General features: G+C 45.6%; 1 protein-coding gene across 1 annotated transcript in view; it reads right to left on the reverse strand.

Moving 5' to 3' along the window:
• Nucleotides 1–4,656: 4,656 nt before the first annotated feature.
• The window catches only part of CFAP161 (cilia and flagella associated protein 161), a 162,336-nt gene continuing 142,661 nt past the window's right edge, over nt 4,657–24,331 (reverse strand). The window contains exon 8 of the mRNA XM_069624165.1: nt 4,657–4,964. Coding sequence (XP_069480266.1) covers nt 4,766–4,964 — 199 coding nt within the window. The 3' untranslated portion in view covers nt 4,657–4,765. The remainder of the gene's footprint in view (nt 4,965–24,331) is intronic.

Here is a 24,331-nt window from a genome sequence, read left to right on the forward strand (position 1 = left end):
GGGTACAGTGACTGGATAGCAACATGCGAAAAAGTAACCTCAAACAGGTCACTGAAACATCTTCCACTAACAACAAACAAACTGAAAGTGTCACTAGCATACTGTTCTAAATTCCCAAATAAAGCCCTACAGAGAACTTTTATGAGAATACGACTGAACCTAGTGTCCACACAAGAAATTCGGGACCTCTCAAAGTCAGACGAATGCAGATTGTGCAAAGACGAATCTGAACCGGAAACAATAAAGCACTTGTTAATGAACTGCCCAAAGACTAGCCACCTCTGGACCGCCTGCTTAACTCCGCTGTTTGAGATGCCAAAATTAGAGAAAAAGAAATCTGGTGGTGCCGTTTGATAGCAGGGGAGGCAGCTAGATTCACCATAGCGGCAGGGAAAATCCTAGAAGCAGCATTGAAAAGGTGTACAGCCCAAGCTTCTTTGGCCCAACTGCCCACTCAAGCTTAACTTAACTATACAGAAAACGAGGAGACATCAACATCGCCGTGCTGTCTCGATAACAGGACATTATCAACTCAACCTTGATTTTGTACCTTTTTTCTTTTTCTCTACCTTACGCCATTCCTTTTACATATGTCTTTGCAAAGACATTGCACAAATTAAACAACGTCCTTGTAAAAATCTTTTTTAGATTATAAACAAGAATAAAAAAATAAAAAGTGTAATCCTTGAATTGAAATGAGAGAACATGAACTTGCCTTGGAGCTTTTAGGATGTACTATGGCCAGCCTCTAAATAAGATTATCACGGATCAGTAACAGGACAGATTTTCTTTTTTTTAGTATTAGGGGGAAAAGTACATGGTTTATAAAAAAAAAAAAATGGTTCATTTGAGACACATTCTTTCATGAATCCGAAACTATCCCTTACTCGTCCAGGAAACTTGACTTCTTTAGCTTGCTACTGAAGCTCTGGTGAAAGGCACAGAGGAAGAAAATACATTGTCCTCGCAACTGAATGCTACTTTACATCGTGTCTACAACAGATTCCCTCCCTCCATGCACCAAAAACGCAGCGGAAGGCAACTGTACACTTTGACTTTTTCATCATTGCCTGTTCTGTCACAAGCTGCTCTACAGGCAGTGGAGCGACTTGCTGAGCAGGTTCGGGGGGGAGCACTGGGCGGGCGGTATGACATCTAAATGAAAGGGGCCTCTGCCAAATGAGTGGGACAAAAAGGTGTGCCACAAATGCTGCAGGGGACAAACACCCCTGTCCCTACAAGCCACGAACCTGCATCAAAGCGCTGGAGCAATCCATCCTGCCGAGCCACCTGTGCTGATGCTTGATCTGGACCTCCGAAGCCCCTGGAGATGCTCTACCTGCACCCACTCTACTTCCCAGAACCTCCCCTGTCCCGGGGAGTCTCCCATATTGAGCTGCCCGCTCAGTCGGGCGATCCAGTTGAACCGCCTCAGTCCTGCTGTAGATCCGATTTGAACTCTACATGTTCTTAGCTGTGTGCAGAAAGTAATTTGGTATTTAGTTCATCTACAATATATCCAAGTATCTATGGGACATTTGGAGGCTAAATGCATTGCTCCATAGAAAGAAAATACAAGCACACAGCAGCAAGTTGTTCTCGTTAAGCCCTGCTTGAAAAATTAGGATGTTTGCCACTGGAAAGTCTCATGTGGAGAAACCAATTTTAGGCACAGCATTTAGGAAAAGAAAGGATGACCATCCCTGGTAAAAGAGGATGGCATTCAGAGTAGATGTAAATTAATATACTTTGTGTAGTAGCCTCTGACCGAAGTAGTGGATAAACCACCATGCCAACCCACAGTACCTCACCCATGGAAACAAAGAGAATCAAGACCGGCCCAATTCTCCACTGGCATAGGCTACCCCGAAACGAAAGCAAATAATTTAATCTCTGGTAATACCGGGTGCACTTAAGTGATCCGCAGCCCGTATCCACATGCCTGAACTAGCAGGCGTCTAATAGAGCTTCCATCCCCCTACAAGCAGGGATAGAGGCTGGATCCATATGCCTGAACCAGCAAGCTTTTAATAGAGCCTCCATTCCTCTACAGGCAGGTATACAGCTGGATCCACATACCTGAACAAGCAAGCGTCTAATAGAGCTTCCACCCCCTACAGGCAGGGATGCAGGCTGGCTCCACATGCCTGAACCAGAAAGGGTCTAACAAAGATTCCATCCCCCTACAGGCAGGGATGCAGCCTGGAGCTTCTACACCCTGACAGGCAGGGATGGAGGCTGGGTCTACATGCCTGAACCAGCAAGCATCTAATAGAGCTTCTACACCCTGACAGGCAGGGATGGAGGTTGGGTCCACATGCCTGAACCAGCAAGCGTCTAATAGAGCTTCTACACCCTGACAGGCAGGGATGGAGGCTGGGTCCACATGCCTGAACCAGCAAGCGTCTAATAGAGCTTCTACACCCTGACAGGCAGGGATGGAGGCTGGGTCCACATGCCTGAACCAGCAAGCGTCTAATAGAGCTTCTACACCCTGACAGGCAGGGATGGAGGCTGGGTCCACATGCCTGAACCAGCAAGCGTCTAATAGAGCTTCTACACCCTGACAGGCAGGGATGGAGGCTGGGTCCACATGCCTGAACCAGCAAGCGTCTAATAGAGCTTCCACCCCCTACAGGCAGGGATGGAGGCTGGGTCCACATGCCTGAACCAGCAAGCGTCTAATAGAGCTTCTACACCCTGACAGGCAGGGATGGAGGCTGGGTCCACATGCCTGAACCAGCAAGCGTCTAATAGAGCTTCTACACCCTGACAGGCAGGGATGGAGGCTGGGTCCACATGCCTGAACCAGCAAGCGTCTAATAGAGCTTCCACCCCCTACAGGCAGGGATGGAGGCTGGGTCCACATGCCTGAACCAGCAAGCATCTACATGAGCACACCTATCCTTAAGCGTCACACATTTGAATAATTTGTAAAATGCATTTCAATGAAGAAAAGTGGTGGATTTCCCTCAGAACAATCTCTGGTGATTTGCTTCAGCATCCCTTTAGTTTGTGTTTTCTTAACTGTCTTGACTGAATGAATGAATTCATGGTTTGACGACATGTTATATATTTCCAAGAATGCAACAGTTCTGGAACCCTGAGTAATGCATTTACACAACACAGGTTAGAAAATCTAATGTTATTATTACCATTCAACGCCACACCCCCAAGCATCACTACACTTTTAACATGCTGCTTTATTTCAAGCTGGAGAAAAATACACATCACACCTCATTAAAAACAAGTTCTTATGTTCTACTCAGATTTGAAACGAGGACCTCGAATTAGTTATTCTTGCAGTGAGACAGAGTGATCACCAAATTGTTCATCTTGGACAGGTTTTAATCCAAGAAATATTGAGTAATATGCTCATTTGCCGGGCAACAAAGAGTTTAGGGTCCAATTTCGCACCCTTTGCTGCGGAAGCATGGGTGGCATGGAGGCATGGGTGTTTGCCAGCAAACCAATATTTGTCATTGCATTCCAGGTCGCACTGCAACAGAAGAACTCAATATTACTTTCAAAATCAATTATCAAGATAGAACTGAAAATCTATCATTTGAAAATAGGGACCAAGCCTAAAATGTGATACCTATTGATATATCACTATTTTGTGTAATTATTATTATTGTTCAACTCATTCACCATTACTTCCCCCAATGGCACCCAGCTTGAAATCCACTAGAATAGATCTGTCTTCCAAACAATCCACAGACAGATGGCCAGAGTCAAGGTGCACGGGTCTCATGGACCGATTCTCTGGCAGCCCGACCTTTAGAGCTGCACCAGTTCAATATCCAAAATGCCCCTTCCATTGCCACCAGCCTTCGCTTTATCCACGTTTCCTCAGATTCAGACTAGTAATTTACTCAAATGAACAGCGATTGGCCATCCTTGGGTGAACCAACAAGCCCCTTCCTTGCCATATTAAAGACAGAGGATACACAGTGCGTAAGTGACCCCAGAAGTGATTCCCCAGGCTGCAGTGCCTTGAGCCCCAATGTAAACCTCACTGATGTCACTCAATGGAGCTGAAATATTTCTGTCTGCAGTTGCGTGTGGTTTCATGCACAAAGGATGACCTAGCAGTTTGGATTGTGCCATCCCTTTTTGGGGGCAGACCAAGCCTGATTTGCAGATGGTGCACCCCCACCCTGCTAGTGCCCAGCAGGCTGAAAAACAATAGAACGTAAGGCACCCCAGAGTAATTCCACTGGTTATGATTAGTACACAGCTTTGACATCCACCCCTCTTCACTGTTACAGGCACGGGGGAGCCACATCGAATTCTACATTATAGCTTGACTTGAATATTCGCCCCAAAATATTTAGTTTTAGTTTTGAAGATTCAGATGGGCCTCCAGGTATGCCTCACACATAAGACTATTTTAAGTATTTCCAAAGGGATTGGTTTTAGTGCCACAAAAAGAGGAAATGAAGGATAAACGATAGGAAATGAACAGAAAATACAACAATACATGATTAAGGCATCTGGCAATCACCTTGTTCGAAATTCTAGACCATCACAAAAGATTGTTGTGAAACATCCTTTATAAAGCTGGGCAAGGTGTACATTCATTTATTGATATGTTCCTTTGCATCTTAATCATAGGATGGCTATGACAATTTTAAATTAACAGGAAGTATGACATGAACATGAATGAGTTTTATTATAATTAAAATTACAGATCCGTATTCTGCATATAAAAATTAGATCACATCAAATCACAGTTAAACCATATTGCACTTGGGCAATGGCTTTAAGCCTCCTGTAGAAAGGAGACTTTCTTCTCTTCTGGCGTGTTTTTGCCAAAAGGCACCTCAGGCCTGGTAAACATCGACTGCGCGTCATCGCCGGGATCACCCGTGACGATGATCCAGTGGTTCAACTTTTCTTCTGCTTTGTGACCATCCAGGTAGGTTTGGGCCGTGACTTCATATTCCTTTCCAAAGTAGGTCCTTTAAAGCAAGAAGAAAGAAAAAAAACAAGGTTTCTATTTTTATAAAAGATTTTCAGCGTCACATTTCATTTAGAAGAGCAATGCACAGATCTCTGATCTTGTTATGGAAATCTCACTCTCGAAGAAGGCAACACAATGGGCCGCATTTTAAGTTTGTCGGTATCCTGGCAGAAAATCTTCAAGGGTACCGGCAAACGTACTAACCGTTTTTACCACCTGATATCCCGGTTTTACCGGGATATTGCAGGTGGCGGAAAGGGCAGTAAATCCCCATTGCATGGAGTTCCATAGGAATCCATGGGGGGGATTTGGCAGTATTTCCGGCACCAGCAATACCGGTTCCGAAAATATTGGCTGTTTTATGCCGGTGGGGGCCGGAGTTACCTCCAGCTCTTGGCTGGAGGAAAGTCTGGTTACCCCCACTGGCATACTTGTACTCTCCAGGTCCGGTAAAGTGCTGGTATATTTAAATACCGGCAGGGTTGTAATGAGGCCCAATGCACAGAATAGGGTTAGATATAACAATGTAATACATGTTCCAGAAAGGAACTAACTTCAGTGACAACTTGGAAAAGGAAAGTCCTGCATACATTTCAAGCCAATTCACACACTTTGTAATAACTGAAGTGCAAATAATATTGGACAAGTGTGTTGGTGCAGTTAGGTCCAAACACACGTTCTTGTTTTAAAACTTACATTTTTATTAAATCTTCAAGGACACACATGCTAAATTCAATTCAATAAACATCAAACCAAGTCATGCATTTAGTCCCCCCCACCCACCCCCAAACTAAAACCTGGGCACTGCAGTATAATGACCATTATTCACTCAAGTTTAAGAAATATATACTTGGAACTTGCAATACGAATGACGTTCGCCCAGCCCACCACCTTTGCAACCTATCGTGATGACACCCTCTTGACTGGTTAGTACATCTCTTCCCCACTACAAGCACCCCCCAACCCCAGGATAGGGAAAAAATCCTGCCCAATTTCACCGACCACCTTCTGTTACCATCCTCCCAGCAAGGATAATTCTGCTTCTTTCCCTCATATCACAGGCCTGTCACTCCCCCATTTCAAAAGGAATAAGCCCTATACCTAATGGAAGGCCGCCATAGAGTCATTCATCATTGCTGTGAGTTTTTCCATTATAAACATGTCCCTCAGTTTGGACATTCAGTCCGCCTTCGTGGGAGTAGTAGGACTCTTCCACTTCTGAGGAAGTGGCAATCTCCCTGCCCTTAACAGAGCCTCCCACATTCTCGGGTATCTGGTCCCCTCCTAATTCCCCATTGGGACCCCCAATAACATCTGTATAGGGTCCATAACGAGAAGAACCCCAGTAATCTCCTTAATCCAACTAAGAAACTCAGTCCTGTATACCTTTACCTTGGGGCATTTCCAACACATATGGAATAGTGAACCCACCAAACCACACTCTTGGGGGGCAAAGAGTGGACACACCCACATACATTTTGGATAGCTTGAGAGGGTCCAGGTGCAATCCGTGTAACATCTTGAAATTATGCTCTATTGCTGAAGTAAAGAGGTTTCTGTGGAAAATCATCTTGTAAACCCTCTCCCATGTGTCCTCTGATATTTCATCCCTGTATGCTGAGCCCAATGAACTTTAAAACCTTGTCTAGCTGATAAACTTGCCGATACCATGACCTTGTTTAGCTTGGAGAGTATCCCCTTCCTCGTGCCAGCACCACTCAAGGTGGATTTGAAGAGAGTGAGAGGCTGCAAAATTACATCAAGCCATCTAGCGTCCAAAAGTAACACCGTCAATTGAATGTATTGCAAGACACTTATTGTCTCTTCGCCCAGCATATCAGCCACCACCCCAGAGTCCAAGACCCTACCCTCCACAAACAGTTGCCCCTCCCTCTCCAAACCTCTGTCGGGCCATAGCTGGGAGTGCTTAAATCCTTTAGTTCCCAGGTCAAGGGGGCTCCCTATAGAGAGCTTAACGGAGAAGGCCACAAGGAGAGTCTGTCATTAATGCCCCCTTTCTTCCATCCCGACCATAACACTTCCATGGTAGGATGCACCCTTCCTTCATCTGGGATCTGCTTTCGTGGAGACCACAACAAATGCCTAACTTTTTTCGGGTGTGTGAACATATCCTCCAGGTAGGTCCAGTAGTTCCCCAGGTCATCCTGCATGTCTTCTAACAATACTCCAAAATGGGATGCCTTATAATAATAGTAGAAATCCGGGGAGCCGAACCCTCCATTCTCCCTTGGGAGCATTAACGTTTTCTCTTGACTGTGGGGCGCTTTTCCTGCCAAATACAAATAGCCACCATTGCACTCATTTTCTTAAAGAAGGACTCGGGGAGCTCCGAGGGAAGCACCGAAAGAAGGTACAACGGCCGGGGAAGAACGTTCATCTTGACCAAGGTCATTCTGTCGTACCACAATATTGTCAAGGGGGCTCATCAAGCGAGGTCTCTCCGAATCACCTCCATCATGGGCGTGTAAATGAGATCTACTAAGGAGTGAAGATGATTAGGTAAGGCGATTCCGAAATACATGACTTTTTTGGGTTATATTTTCATACCTCAAATAGTCTTTAGTGTCCTTGTCCTGGGATCCATGGGACTCAACGGGAGCACACTCTTATTTGCCACATTCATTTTCAGGCATGAGAATTGGCCGAAGGTTTCTATCTGCGCCAGCAGGGCGGGGAGCGAGCGGGTGATCCACTAAATAACTCAAAATGTCATCCGAAAAAACAAAGACAGTTTAAATTCCACCTCTCCACATTTGATCCCCTTAATCTCTGGGTTTTCTCTTATCGGTATCGTGAGAGGTTCCATTGACAGTGCGTATATCAGGGGAGAGATTTGACATCCCTGTCTAGTACCTCTTGTAAGGCAGAACGGTGGCGAGAGTGTCCCGTTAGCCGACACGCTAGCTGTCGGGTCACTGTACATTACAGATATCCATCGGCAGAAATTACTCCCAAAGTCCATTTTCTGAAGGACCTTCCCCATGTATCCCCATTCTGCTCTGTGAAATGCTTTTTCCGAGTCGATGTAGACAAGGTAGGCATCTAAGTCATTCACCTGAGCGTAGTGCATTAAATTGATAGTTTTCTGGATATGATCAGATCCTTGACGACCCTTTATAAATACTACCTGGTCTCCATGTACCAAGAGTGGCATCACTCGCTCTAACCTACTTCCCAACAACTTGGCCAAAATGTTTACGTCTGTATTGAGTAGGAAGATCAGCCAATAAGAAGGACAGAGGGCAGGATCATTACCTTCTTTCCGAATCACCACTATCAGCACCCCAAGTAAGGAAACAGGAAGGTCTCTTCCCTCCAGCACATTGTTAAACATTTTTACCATGAATGGGGCTAAGGTAGAGCGGAATGTTTTATAACGCCAGACTGTGAAGCCATCATAACCTGGGGCCTTGCCTGCTTTCATGTTCCCTATGGTCGCAAGGACCTCCTCTACAGTTATCGGGGCCTCCAGGTCATCTGCCATGTCTCTGGACAACACCGGGATTGATAAAGCTTCTAGGAAATGGTCGATATGTGACCCATTTTCCCAATATTCTGTGGTATATAGGTGCTCGTAATATTTTCTAAATTCTTCTGCTATCAATTCGTCACAGTGGACTGTTGCTCCATTATACATACGTAAGGCTAACACCCTTCTCGCCTTTCCCTGTTGTCGCAGCTTCCAGGCCAGGATGTTGGCTTCTCTCTCCCCCTTTTCAATGTGTTTTTGTTTTAGGAACAGGAGTTTCTTTTGTTTGGTATAACATTAGGGCTTTTAGCTGGGATTTATGTCATTTAAGCTTCCCCGTCAATGCCGGGGAAAGCCAATTATTGTTTACATCTCCCAGTTTTAGGGCCTCAATACAACCTCTCAGGTCCCTCTCCTTCTCCATTCGTTCCCTCTTCTTCTGGGCCCCTAGCCTAATAAGATCTCCTCTGATTGATGCACTAAAGGACTCCCACATGGAACGATCACTTCTCTGTTGTCATTGAACTGGAAATATTCTTTAATCCTACCCAATAAACCCTGAGAGATTTCCTTATCTTTAAGGAGGAAGTCATTGCATACCGATCGACCTTTGGTACCCTCCTCCACCCCAATCCCCAATGTTACCCTCACTAGGTCATGGTCGGACCATGCTATGGGCTCCGTGGTAGATTCAGTAACCTTGGCTAAGAGGCTGGTATCCAAAAGGATATAATCTATTCTTGAGTAAGAATCATGCACCTGGGAATAATAAGTGAAGGGAGGATAATGATCTTCTGTCTGGACAAGCGAGTCCACCACCCCCAGATCCACATTGATTTGTTGAAAGTGGTGGGACTGGGTAATCTGGACTATTGTAACAGCCTCTTTCTAAATCTACCTGCCTTTACTCTCCGACCTCTGCAACTAATCCAGAACAGGACTGCAAGACTTGTTCTTGGCCTCAAGCCCTGGGATCGTATCTCTCCAGCTCTGAAATCTCTCCACTGGCTCCCAGTGGATGCAATGATTACATTCAAAACCCTCTGCATCGTCCACAAGGCTTTCTGGGGCCTGGGTCCAAAATACCTTCAGCTATCCCTCCCCAAATACCTCCCCTCTCAAGCTCTTTGCTCCTCTACCTCCAACTCACTCAGGGTCAGTCGTTCTTCTAAGAAACGAGCTGCGGGTAGATCTCTGTCTTCGGCTGGGGCCTCCCCCTGGAACAGCCTCCCTGCCACTCTAAAACTTGAGGAGAACCATCTCCTGTTCCGGAAGCACCTCAAGACCTTCCTCTTTTCTTCTGCCTTCGCTCCCCCTCTCCCCTGCTGATCTGTTCTATCTTGGCACCATGCACCTGGCCACCCTCTGTCTTTTGGGCCCAGGTACCTGCTCATCCTGCCACCCTCCCGCACTGCCTCCAGGCCACCCCTTGCACTGGGGTCTGTATCTGTACCCATACAGCCCCCCTTTTTCTTCCTGCACTTATCAGAACTACCCTGTCTGCTGCCTTAAACCTAGCACTTGCAAATTGCTGGCTGAATTACCACTGTTTGTTGCCTTTATTATTTATTTATTGTTATTTATCTGTTTCTCCTCTGCTTCGCAATTCCCACCTCTCCCCGCTTCCATGCACTTTTCCCCTCCCCCCTCTCCCATGCACTTGCGTGTTCTCGATGTCACTGGGCCTAGTAAGATCGCTGTTTTGTTCTCCCATGTTCCCCTCCCTTGCCTTGTCGCGCTCTGAAACACTTGTGTACGAGCGCGATAGAAATAAAATATCAATCAATCAATCAATAATCCGGGACTGATGGATCCTCAGGGGGTTCATTCTCCTCCTGTCCTTCACAGGATTGAGGACCATATTACTAAGGAACCCTCAACAAATAACTGAAGTTTTTCATGTACCAACTCCCAGCAGGCCACCTGCCTCATTAGGACAGTACACCGACCACACCATAAATTTGGTCCCCTTGATCCTGCCCTTAATAAAAAATGAAGCAGGCTTCCGGGTCTCTCATGATCCCCTCTATTTCCATCCCAAATTTATTTGCCACCACAATTGCCACTCCTTTTTTCTTGGCAATATCGTCCACCCAGTGGACTGAGTCTATGGACCTTGCTTTCAACGACGGTTCCCTTCCTCTTTACCAATGCGTCTCTTACAGGAACATCTATTGAACTCTTGCGCTTGCAAGGGGAGTTAAATCCTCTTACATTCAGGGTACTCACCCTGAGGGCATATTCCGGCTCAGCCATTGGGGCTTCACCCGGAGTTCAAAAAGCAACCTCCAGGTGTATCGTACTGCAGGTGGCCCACTTGCAGGTCACATTTTGACATGTTTCCACTCTCGCAAAGAACTATGCAGTGTGCAAAAATAACGGATAAACTCCCCCCCTCCCCCAACCCTAACCAAAACCAAACCAACAGCCCCCCCTTCCCCATCAGAGTCTGGCCTCTGGTGAAAACATTCTCCCTAATCAGGCCAGGCCACCAATCCCCGCTGACTTCCCCTGGGTTGAATATCTCAATAACTACACTGTCTGAGCCCCCCCAACCTCTAACCCACTCCAGCCACCATTCCACCGCCCCTCTAAAGTCACCCCCCAACCATCTCCTCCTCCTGTCATTCCGAATATCCACAAATAAATCAACTAGGTAAAGCTCTGACCTGTGGTTTTCACCTAGCCAACACAATCCCTTACTTATGCCAAGCGGCCTCTTTAGTCTATGTTCGCCATTACCAACCAAAGGGAAAATGGGAGGGTTCCAGAACCCCAGGTCCCTTAATAAGCAAGACCTCGTAAGAGATATATCAGTATCTTTTAGGAGATGGGGTGTTCAGTTTCTTAAATTTGCGTAGTACTCTGACGTGCCATCTGTCCTTCTGGCCCCTGCTGTTTGCGGCCACACCGTCCACATCCTCTGTCATCCGATTGGGTTGTCCCTCCTCCTCCTCCTCCTCTCCGCACAACTCCCTGGAAACTCTACTGATGCCGTCCTCCGTCTCAAGTTTATATTTTGATCCCTCAAGTTCAAACACCAGAGAGAAGGGTAAGCCCATCTTTACAGTACCGCCTTGGAGGCAAGCCATTTAGTGATAGGGCCACAGAGGCATCGTCCAGCCAGAGTGAAAGATGACAGGTCTTTAAATTGGTCATCCATGCCTCTCCCCACTCCACTGAACTCCCCCCCCTTCTAGCTCTCTCAAGGATTCTAGCTTTGTCCGAGTAATAGTGAAATTTGGCCAATATCGACTGCGGGCCCCGTGATCCTCTGCCTGCATGGCGCACCCTATCAATGTTCAGGTCTGTGGTGTTGTCTTCATTGAACAGTTTCCTTATAACCTCGTTGAGTCCCCTGATAATATCCCCCTCTGTCTCACACTCCCTCTCAGGGAAGCCAAAAAAGCAAAGATTAGAGCGCCACGCGCAGTACTTAAAGTCATCCATCCTCAAAGCTGCTTCCTTCTCCCTCCTTTCCAGCTCAGAAATCCGCATATCAAACTGCACCTCCAAAATGTCAACCGAGGACTACTTAGCCTCTAGTCCCTAAAGTTTGTCATCTATACTGTCCACCTTTTTGTCCAGACTATCCAGCCTGCGCCCAACATAAGCACAAAAGCCCCTTATTTCCTCCAGCAGAGCCAACCTGTCCTGCTTGACCGATCTTTCCTCTTCTGACATCGTGGTGGAGGCTTTCTTCAGAGGCCCACTAGCACTCCCAGAGAACGGGATGAACTGAAATTGATGCAGGGTGGCCTGCCAGTCCATAAATCAGGGGTAGTTTGCCCTTCTCCCAGTGACCCACATCCACCTCAGTGCCCCCAAGTTGACCAATGTCCCACTTACCAATTCAAGTGGAGGGGAATGTTGCGATCTCAATCCTCTATGTGAGGGGCCCCTGTTCCAGTCGGCCGCAGGACAGGTAGGCTACACCGACTCCCCCCGACGGCTCTTCAGACAAGCTTTTTGTTCCAGTGTAGGAAGGTTCCCCAGGTGCCCTCATCGCTATGACTCAGCTTGGGATGGGGATGTCACCCGGACAGGGGATCAGGCTTCAGCACCTCCCTGAAGACCGGAGGTTCTGAAGCCCCCTCTCTACAGGGCAAGTACCACCAATAGGAAGGAAATTGACAGGTGGGACCCTACTCAATGCTTGGTCGACCGCTCCCAAGATCCACCAAACTCAGCCCACGGCCGTTGGGCTCTTCAGGCAAGCTTTTGTTCCAGTGTGGGAAGGTTCCCCAGGCACCCTCATCGCTATGACTCAGCTTGGGATGGGGATGTCACCCGGACAGGAGATCAGGCTTCAGCACCTCCCTGAAGACTGAAGGTTCCGGAGCCCCCTCTCTACAGGGCCAGTACCACCAATAGGAAGGAAATTGACAGGTGGGACCCTACTCAATGCTTGCTCGACCGCTCCCAAGATCCACCAAACTCAGCCCACGGGCGTTGGGTGCTCCCGGACCCCTGTCAGACTGTTCACTGGGGCGTGGGATGGCCGAGCTCAGGTGAGGACCAGACCACGGGACCCCTTATGCCCGCCTCGGCCTGCACTTGGAGGCTCCGAACCCCTCCTCTTTCTCCTCCCTGGCTCCAAGTGCATCTCCTGGATTGCAATGCCCGATGACGGCCGGCACCCTCAAACGGGGGAAATATTTCAGTGTTCCCAGCAGCTTTTTTGCCCCACTGTCCCGTCGTCTCAACTTTTGGTCTCCGGCTGCCACTCCACACTCGAGGCTCCCCTGCCTCCTCCTCACCCCGGGCTCCCCTTGCGCTAATCAGAGGTCCCTCGGGACAGGGGCTCACCAACAGGCAGACATATTTCCTAATGCCGAGTGACGCTGGATCTCGGATGAGGACTCACAGCCGCCCAGGGGTTTCAACTCTCTCCAATCCCACTAGCATGGGGTTTTGGGGGGGCTCGGACCCCTTCACTCCCAGAGGGAGACGGAGTGTCACAGAGACTTACATAATATCCACACCCCTTGGTGGCCAATCTCCCAAACCCTCTATCACTGTCATTTTCTTCTTTGCCACCTACCCACCTAAGACAAAGTCAGTGGGCTCATCAAGGGTGGAAAAAGTTGCAATATCCAACTCTGGAAGGGGCTTGCTATTCAGGTGAGTTTCTGCCATTACGATAAAGAAATGACTAAGGAATGTATAGATCAGACATTGCATCCATCAGAACAAACGTTACCTATAAGGTACGTAACTTGTTCTTCTAATGGATACTATCTCCTATGCAGATTTCATATCTTTGAAAGAATACCACAGCAATGCCAAATCAAACATAAAGAAGGAGGGAGGCTCAGAGATATCAGTACAGGGAGACAGAGATCTCACCAAAATATAAGCTGCTCAACAATCCATCCAAACAAGGCATTGGGCTTTATTACGAGCCCAGCGGTAACCCTGCTGGTGCTACCGGCGGGTTGCCACCAGACTCGTAAGGATTTACCAGCTTCCATCACCAGTCTGTCTACCGGGGCGGCTGTGCCTGGCACAGCGGCTCCAGCAATCAGACAGACTCGTAGTTTGCCAGTCTGGAAACAAGGGTGCTGGTGAACATACTTTTTCCGTTCCTTGTATCCGGAACGGAAAAACTCGAAATCAAGCCCATTGTCTCTTGTATCAGAGTCTAGGCAGTAAAGCTTTGCAAGCATGTATATAGTCAACCAAGAGGCATCCCTGCAGATCTCCTGTCTTTGTAGTAGATGGACGACCTTTGGTGGAGTGTACCACAGTCCGCTCTGGCAGAGGTATGTGCACCACGTTGCAGATCATGGTGAAGGCCACAATCCATCCAGAGATGGCCCGTTTGGTCACAGCCACACCTGGATGATTGACCATAGTCCACATACAATTGTCTATCTACACAGTAATTTTTCAACCTAGTTAGGTAATGGCTAAGTGCCCTCTTCGGATCGAGTATGTGCAATCGTTCCTCAGTTTGAATGGGGATTGAGTCGGGATGACCTCTCCTCAGCTTTGGATGAGTGAGGAGGTGGAAGGAAAGCCAGAAATTGTATAGATTGGTTAATATGAACTTCACTGATCACATTGGGTAGGAACAATGGCTTCACCTGGGTGTTCCTTTAACTTTAACACACATTGTGTGGGACCTATCAGCGTAGAAAACCTGATGTTCACTCACTTGCTTTGCCAATATGATGGCCATTCGTAAGGCAGTTTTAAAGGTAAGGAATATGGAGTCAGTGCTGTGCACTAGCTCAACCGCTGGAGCAATCAGTTTTGTCATGACTAACTTCAGGTCCCAACATGCTGCAATTTATGGAAATAGTGGGTAGCAAATCAACAACCCCTTCAGGAATTACACTGAAATCTTGAAGGAGCCCTGTTCAGGATTTTCCAGAAAGATGAATAGCACAGACACCTTCCCTTCCTCAACGCTATGCCCAAAAAACTGGAGAAATAGGTTTTAACGTTCTTTCTTTCTCTCCCCTTTTTTTTTTTACGATCACCAGGGCATTCTCTTGGTCCTGAGGAAGGCAATCAACTAATTTTGCCGAAAAGCATTGCTGAAGCACATTGACCCTAAATGTACTTCAAATTGTTTTTCATATTAGTAGCGTCTAGTTAGCATCCACCCTGGTTGTTGTTTTTTTCTTCATGACCGCTTGACCATAAGCACTACTTCTGGCTGCTATTACTTATCTTTGTGCAATCATTCGTCCCCTTCTTCTAAACACTGGGAGGTACATGGCTATGTCTTTTCTGTGCACGTAATTAAGTTCATAAATGGACAATAGCAGCGATCTGATTTATTAGAGTTACCCTACTATCATTAGGAGCTGAGTGACAAGGCTGATAAACTGTGCAAGGCTTGAAATAAGGACAACAATTAACGAATTCAAGTGAGAAGGATTGCCAGAACATTTTGTAAAAATATGCAATAAATGTAATCAAATAAAAAATTATGTTAATGGATTTTTGACTGTGAGATAATGCTGGAGGTTAAATTGTCTCTTTAAAATGCAGATGTAATGATTTCAGAAATATATCAGTTTCATCAAAAAATGTAAAATAATGTATAAGTGAAATCATTTATGAGTGACAAAAACCACTCCTTGTTTTCGGATAACCCAGTCTTAAGTATTTTTCTTCTGCATTCAGTCAGATATTTGAATAGCTAAGTATAAAATCGCCAATTCCCACCATGAAACTCCTTTTGTGGGTATCCAATAAACTGGAGCAGCATGCAAGGGGTCAAATTTGACTTCTTGACATTCTGAGGGTGTGGAACAGTTGATTGGTTCCTTGAATACCGAAAGCACCCCTTCCCATCTAGACAATTTCACTAGCCAAGTATGGATGTAGGGGAATGTTTCCATGTCTGCTAGCCGCAAGCGGGATGCCATTGATTTGGTGAAGACCTTTAGTGCTAATGTTAGCATGAATGGCAATAGCCTGAACTGCTAGTGCTGACCTGTGACTATGAAACAGAGGACCTTTCTGTGTGCTGGTAAAATGGGCACGTGAAAATACACATCCTGGAAGTGCAGCAAGACCATCCAGTGCCCACCACCTGAGTCAATGTCATCATCTTGAATTTAGGCCTTGCAGTTCTCGATTAGGCCTTAGTTTTCCTGGTTCCCTCATTGGGATTGGAAAATATGTCAAGTACAATCCAGTATTTACGGTGTTCTCCTTCGAGGACTCTTTCCGGTCATTTGCTCTCCCTCCAAAAGAAGGGTAGCTTGGGGGAAAGGCCAAGAAAAGAAGGCTGTATATCTTTTCTACAACCCACAGGACCTACTGGTCCATGGTCACAGCCATCCACTCCTCAACAAAGTCCCCCAACCCACCCCCCCAGTAGTGTTGCATGAGCTGAGGATACCTACAAGTGGCTTCCAAGGGATTGCCCCCCACACTTCTTTGAGATGCTGTGTGTTACGCTGATGGCTTTTTCTGGTCCATCCCCTTAGAGGTCCTCTAGGTCAACTGACTCCTCATCAGGGTACCCTTTGCCAAAACAGTATTTCTTCATGCTGGGTGGGTGCCCTGATACTGGGTGAAGAATGGCTTTCGTAGTTGACGAAAGACCTGCGGAGCAAGCTGTTTTCCTGAACTATACACTTCTCCAGGGTGTGGTTCACATGGTCTCCAAAAAGAGCGTATTGCCTTGAAAGGGCAGGCCTGTGATCTTACTTGGATGAGAACCCTGATTAGTATGCCCATCTGGATAATATGCCTCAAAGCCTCAAACCCATCTGTGACTGCCCCTCTTATCACCTCTCTGTTTGTCACTAGCAGCTGGTGACTTGCTTACTCCATCACCTACCAGAAGGCTAACCGGTATTGGTTCAACGTGGTGGCAGCATTAATAGAATGCATGGTTAAAAATCCAGAGGTGAACACCTTCTTGGAAAAGGCATCTATCCTCTTGGACTCCATGTAGAGTGGCTGGGTTGGGAATGTATTGGAGTGCCCTCTGTAATTACCGTCATGAACCACTAGCGAGTTTGCTGCCAGGAGGTCAAAATGATAGGAGGGGGTCCCCTCTGACTGGCCTATATTAACTCTGTATGTTCCTGTTCAGGGCCAGAACAGACATTGGGTTTGCCAAAAGGTCCATGTTGGGATCTTTGAAACATTCAAACAAAGTGAGAAAAGGATGGCTCTCTTTCGGCCCTTTTCTCATAAAATCAGAGAGCTTTGTCTTTCCACCCATGGCATGCTGAGGCCTGTATTTGGCTATCCAAAGCTTTAACTTGTCTTCTCAAAAGAGCTATGTATGACATGAATTCTGTATTTGGGGGCACTGGCGCCCACTCATTGAGGACCACCTCAGGTGACATCCCCAGGCCACTGACATCCTGGAGGTCTTTTTGGACCTTATCCACTTCACATGACATTTCCTTTTAGTCATCTCTGGACTAATGTTCCTCCTGATTGCCAATATAACAATCATCACACCTGTCAAGAAGCACATCCACTTTCCTATGTAACTCCCACGTCTTAGCCTCCTCTCCGAAGCCAACAAGCTTCCAATGTCACTGTGCTGAACTCCAGGTGTGCTTCTCTTGACTCCACAAAGGGATTCCCTGCCAAACAGGTCCACGACCAAAGCATTCTGCATTTCCACCTTTTTTGGGGATGTCTGGTGATGTAGAGTCATGCAGTGCCCAGTCTCTGGATCTGTGAAAGGTAACAGGAAAAGTGAGAGTGTGGGTGAACATCAGCAGCTGTTTCTGCATTTTGGCAAACATAGCAAGCATCCCCTCGCCCAAAGGAGCCCAAGTACCCAGACATTACTAGGGATGCCGGCCCCTGAGATTGGCCACCACTGCTTACCTTAGGGTGGGTTCCCTGGCAGAGTCATACGGCCTTCTGTTTTACTTCTAGGTTTTGCCTTAGTGCTTATATTTGGAGGTGCAAGAGGCACTCCTCGAACGCACTTTTCTTTTTGTGTCTCCTCTTGGAACCGGTGTGGGGACCACTGCAGGAGTCCCTCCCTCATGAGTGGTCTGACTGCACCTTCTCCAGTGCAGAGGAGCCCTTGCAGCCCACTGGAAGCAAACTCTTCTCATTGGTTCTCTCCTGGGACATCAGAAGGCAATGTACCCAGGGATGTCTTGCCTTGGATGTCATGCTCCAGCATGCTTCACACTCCTTACTGTCATGTCGCGTGTTATGGGATCACATGCAGTGGTCCTGGGTGTCTGTAATGGACATCGTCCTCTGATACTTGCTGTGGGCCTTAATGCAAGAGTGTTTCATGCTCACTTTAGCTAAACATGTAGATATTCAAAAAGAGTTAAAAAAAAAGAATTTGAACTTGCATCACCATTGAGTCAGAAGATCTGAGCGTGTTCCCAATTCCAGAAAATGGTGGTATCGTAAAAGTAACTGTTGGGCTTGGGGAGGGCAGTGTAACTTATGCCCTAGACATAGACACTATCACTTCCAGTGGAGGCCATGAGAGGAACTCCTGTGGTGGTCACATTTTGCTGAAGTACCAGCCGAGTAGGCCAAGGCAAGCTTTTGTTGACCTTAAGTGTCACCTTCTCTTTGTCGATAACCACTATGGTAAATCTGTCCCACTCAAAGTTGAATTTGTCTGAGTGTTCTGTCTCTCTCTGCTCTTGACATAACGTTAAAATACACTCAGTCCCCTAGTCAACAAAATGTAAACTCTCCAAACGTTGGGAAGGTCAATGTTAAGGCAGAAATGCTAAATCCAGATAGAAAAATCCTCTAAAGCAAACAAGTCCATCCCACTGAAAATAAAACCTTAACCCTCCCCTTAACTCGCAGTACACCATAACTTCACAAAGCTCGCTTGGAATATAGCAATGATGTGAGCTACCTATTCTTTTTAAAAAGAGTGTTGTCAAATAGTCGTGCCATTTGTGAAAAATTAATTCAATTAGACTGACTGTTGGTACCTTAACATTGCCATGCCCTATGTTTGTAGACTTCATGTTTTGTTGGTCCTACATCAGTATCCCTCCTATTGAAGGCCGCTCCAAAATAGGACTGCCTTTTTTTGGCTGTCTTGGAGAGGCCTCCACCAGATGGGATTCTGATGCCACCAGGAGGGTTCACCCCCCACGAACTGCTTGGCGTATGCCTCCGCCCCCACATCATACTTATAAACCTCCCTGTCATGACCACTCCACTCCTCTATCAGCGCGTTTCTCCCCCATGAACCCTCATACAATTCCTCCTCACCACCCCACTGTCACGTCCAGGCCATCAAACCTCCTTGTCCCATCTGCAGCAAACATGCCCCTCCCCCGACATCGCCACTAGCCACACCACCATGCGGCTCCATCAATTCCTTAACTGCGCCCAGTGAGCCACCTCTTCCTGCTTCCGGGTGCAGTATGCAGGCTTCTCTAGGCAGCGTTTCCTGGGCGGTCTATTTAGAGGTGGCCCAAAGAAACCCGGTCTGAAGATCACCTACAATTTTGTTCGTTTTTCTTAGTTAGCTTTGTAATACTCAGGTTTGCAATACATTCAAGTGGGCCAACACGGTACAAGCAAAACCACCCCCATCTTGCTAAAATTGGCTCAAATTCTGGAAGTATAAAGGTGGAATCCTAGCAATGGTATTCAAGTCGTTTGACACAATCCGAGCCAAGAGGCACCAATTGGCACCATACCATATCCAATTTGTTTTAGCTCATAAGCTTTTTTAACCTGTGTGTCAGGGATTTGAATACTGGCAGGACTGGCTCATCCCTACAAGATCAGTACATTGGGTACAAATTAAATTGACACTACAACTTATTCAGTGGCTAAACAGTGCACTTACAGACTTTACTGTGTAAAGTGTAATATGCCATTGCACTCAAACCCTCAAAAACCCACAAATCAATTCACTCACAAGTCCCCCCCACACCCAGAAAAAAAGGAGAATTGAAGTGGCAAGATAGTTTGTCAGATGGCTCAGTTACCTAAGCAAATGCTTTTGATATCTGCATTCAGCCTTCAGGTCACAGATTCACATCAAAGTGGGACATTCAGCCATGAATCCTTCAGAAGTTGATCAAAATGAATGCGATTGAATTGAGTAATAGACATGTCTGCTATTTGCAATGATAAAAAAAAAACAGCAAATACTGTGGTAGCAATCACTCCGAGTTATTTTATTAATGTTATAGAAAACAACAAGTTTTCAAGGAAGTTAAGAATACTGACAATGAGACCTAGAACTCACCTTGTGGCTGAACAGCATGCATACAGATCAAAACCTGTATGGTGGAATTCTCAAACTTGCACTCACATAGTCAGATAAGTGCAATTCAGACGCCAATAACCAACCTAACAAACAAAACTCACTTCATCCCAAAAAGATGAAATAACTCAAATAAAAACAACACGTTTAAGAAAAACGTGAAGCTCGCAATCACTGTTGCTAATAATTCTGTTAATATGAAGATGTATTGTATTATAAATAGCAATCATTCAACAAATTCAGATAAAGTCTTCAGTGCAATTAAATGCCGATGTTAAGATCCCAATTAAACCTTAATTACCCTCAAGAATGTGTTTGCACTAATATATCTGATGTCCCATGTGATGAGGAATTATGCTTTTAGTGGAAGCATCCTAGAGACAAATACGATTGATATCCTCAAGACGATACATTATGCCTTGAGATAGAAAATCATAAAATGCATCACTGGTCACATCTGATATTTGATCATATATGCATAAATGAATTATGCTATTTCTCTCATTAACATTAAATATGGAATGCTTTCTGACCTTACTTCAAACTTATTTTCCTTAATAACGTAATGAATAACTTTGCAAATATGTTTAGTAATCCCAATACAAATCAAGAAATCTATAGGACGTCTGGTCTTTCATGTACATTAGGCAACTTCAAGGTATCCATAAATGTATATGGCAGGTATGAATACTTATGGAGTCGGATATAGGACATTGTGGGAGGGGATGGAGGAATATGAGATGGCAGGGGGTAAATTGGGTCCCAAGAGCACCCCTGCATCACCACTCCTAACCAGCAGGTAACACTGAGTATCCTCCTAAGGTAAGCCCAAGGTGCTACCAGAGTATGTGTTATGTAGGTGGCAAGGCAGGATCCCCCCTAATTAGAATCCCAGTGTTTGGATGGTATCAATGACCAAAGGCACATAAAATAACAATATGAGGGTTATATTTCAAAATGCAGCAAGTATACTGCTCTTGCAGAGCGCAGTCCACATGACTGCTTGCAGAGCCTGAGAAATGTGCACCATGTATCCAGATGTCTGGGGAGTTTGGCAGACCATAGAAGACAGTAAGTCTGAGAGGAAGGTTTATCGCAAAGATGGTACAGTGAGAGGGCTAAACATTCTCAGCCTACAAGATACAACAGTGAGACAGAAAACTCACTGAGAGCTCCTATCCATCAAACCATTAGATAACAGGACAACCAGGAGTTGCACCACACATGAGATTAGTAAAAAGGAGCAGAAAAACATTTAGGTGGGAGGTGGGACAATGAAGCACTAGCTAATCCTATGATCCATAGTTAAGGGATAAAGGGACTAGCAAATGCCATGTATTATTAAGGAACTTGAGCTTCCTGGTGCAATATACAAACAGGAAAAAGGAGACCAACAATCAGGGACTTGGTGTGTTAACAGAGATTGTGAAAGGAGGAAACAAGAGCAGAGGAAACAAGAGCAGGCAGAAAAGCCCGTTATTACAGTCCCAGAGAGAGACTGAGGGGGAGCTTGGTGCAAAAATCCTGCTGGGGGCTTTTCCCAATAACCTGGAAGGAGCCATTAGGGAGTGTGATCGGGCAGGTCGGGGCAGTAGCCAAACTCGACAAGAAAGGTCACAGACCACTGGACAAATGCATGCCAGGAGCTGGAAAAATGAAAGCACAAGTGAGCCTGTGATAGGTTCAGGCTCAATAGGGTGAACATTGACTACTTGGTGAGAATCATTTCAGTCTGAAAAGCACTGAGAGGGGGATTCCTGCTGATAATCATATTGCAGGCCAGGGATACTCACATGTTCTGGGTGGTAGGCATGTGCTGTGTCTATAAAGCCCTGGAGGGTAACTCAAAATCAAAAGGACAATTAAATTTGCAATGCAAGCATTTGTAAATGTGAAGAGATGAGTGTGAAGGGGGATCTTAATGAGTGAACTGAAGGAAGCCTAGAGGGCATAGCAACACTGGACTTGGATTAGGGTGCTAGATCCTTTTAGTATAGAATCATACACTTGATTCTGCGAAGAGTCTTTCCTAACAGTATTAGCCATAGATCCTCCTTCTTTCCCACAGATGTGTAGGAGTTACTTCAACCAATATATCTGAACACAAGCCCTGGTAATTAGGTTATTCCTTAAGAGAGACATTGGCATCCTCGTTCTGGACAACACGGATAAACAAACTAAAGTATGAGAGACATACAAAGGCATTATTCAGAATGGTCTAGATGTAAAGCAACTGCCTTCAGTAGGGGCCGCATTTGTATGGGATTCTGTCTGTTCAATGCCATGCAGAATCCCAAATGTCCAATATTGTGACAGAATCAAATTGCAAGGAGGCACAGGGTGAACAAGTTTGATAGTGTAGATGTAGGGGGGGCGTTGGTCGGAGGGAGTATGTGGTTAAGTGGTGTTATTGGGGACCCCAGAGTTTAAATACTGTTTATTGACATTCTTTATGTTGATGCAGGTCAATAAACAAGCACAGATTCAGTATGTATAGCTCCTGGTTACCCACAAAACCAACTTTAGGCAGCAGAGATAAAAATGGCGATGGGGAGTTAGCCTTGCATCTGCATTTTTGCATCAACATTTCATGGTATTGAAGACTTTATCTGACTTTTGTTATACTGCTGTTATTTGTGATAATGGGGGGATTCCATACTTCTTGTTGGCAAATGAGATCATAACTTCAACTTCTGTGAAAGCATGTTTATCCAATTGATATACAATATGTGTCCTTGTTCTGTCATTTTTGTCTAGTCTCTGGTGGAGCAGCCATTATGCTCCTTGAATATTTGGAAGTTTGTGGAAGTTTTTTTTTGCAAGAGAATGGGAATCCACAGTCCAATAAATGGTGATAGTGATTTTTTTTCTATGTACCTTCCAAAACACAAAATATTGCCAGTTTACTTCTTCAGCTTCTGTTCTTCAAGTTGACATTTGTATTGTCCATTCTTACACTGCTCTATCCTTTTCTACAATGTTCACAGGTTGGTCTTCCATTACATTTATGTTTTACTGCCTGCTTTCTGAGATTGGCTCCCGATTTCTTGATGGTTGACTTATGTCTTAGCATCCACATTTTGTTGTGCCAGATCTCATGGGGATCACTTATCAGAGAAGCATGGTAATGCACTATACACCTTGCTGTCACAAAGAGCAATGGCATCCAATGACAACCAGCACCAGACATGAACTCTACTCATGCAGCACCTTGTATCCAGTCCCTAATTACCAGGAAAATGTACTAGATTTTCAGACAACAGTTGGAACATGCACAACATAAGACAACCAGTTTAGCAACAGATAGTACACACAGAATACTAAGTATGTGTGGCTGTGTGAAGCCACTCCAGATACCCTTCAACAACTCAATCAACTGCTTCCTGTCAACCTCTCCCACTTCAGATCCTGCTATGTTAAACGGAAATCATATTAGGCCTCCTTTTGACTTATATTGGCCTAAACCTAGTTGCTCTGCGAAGAAACCCGCGTTGCAAAGTTCTGATTTCTGTTCGACTTGCCGCCATTTTAGACTCATCCGCCATTTTGATTTCTGTTGTATAAGTCTCTGTTCTAAAATGGTGGACTGTGTTTCTAACTTGCAACCAAGCCTGTCGACCTTTGAGTTCTGTTAATGGTAGACTGTCCAAGGGCCGACTGTTTATAATAGGTAGAGAGACCTTGTACTATAAATGAACTGTCATCTCAGTATTGTCTGCGCTAACAAGCCTCATCCACGAATACACATCAGCGACAATGATGTGCAAACGCCAAGTGTGGACACAGGCTGAACTACATTGTGTTGGGATATAAACTAAGGCTTACCGCGGGATACGAGAATATACATTGTCATTGTAACTTGATGGAAATGCAAACTCATGTAATCCTTCTGCATATTATTGTATAAGCTGTATGTGAACTAGGCACAAACTCTAGACTGCAGATTATTAACATGTAGAGGGGCTGGACAATATTGTGGAAATGTATAAAAAGCATGAATGTTCAGATGTCCAGCACTCTCTCCTCTCTTCGACGGGCTGGTACTCATTGCGGGGTGTTGAGAGCCAGATAGCTATCTGTTTCTATGTTTCTTTGTAAACTGCGCAGAATAAAAGATCTGTGAATCTTTATAGCCCATGTTTGGTGTATTTCAATTTGTGGTACT

This window comes from Ambystoma mexicanum, chromosome 11 (assembly GCF_040938575.1).
Source record: "Ambystoma mexicanum isolate Mex_15411 chromosome 11, UKY_AmexF1_1, whole genome shotgun sequence".
In the NCBI taxonomy this organism is placed as follows: Eukaryota; Metazoa; Chordata; class Amphibia; order Caudata; family Ambystomatidae; genus Ambystoma; species Ambystoma mexicanum.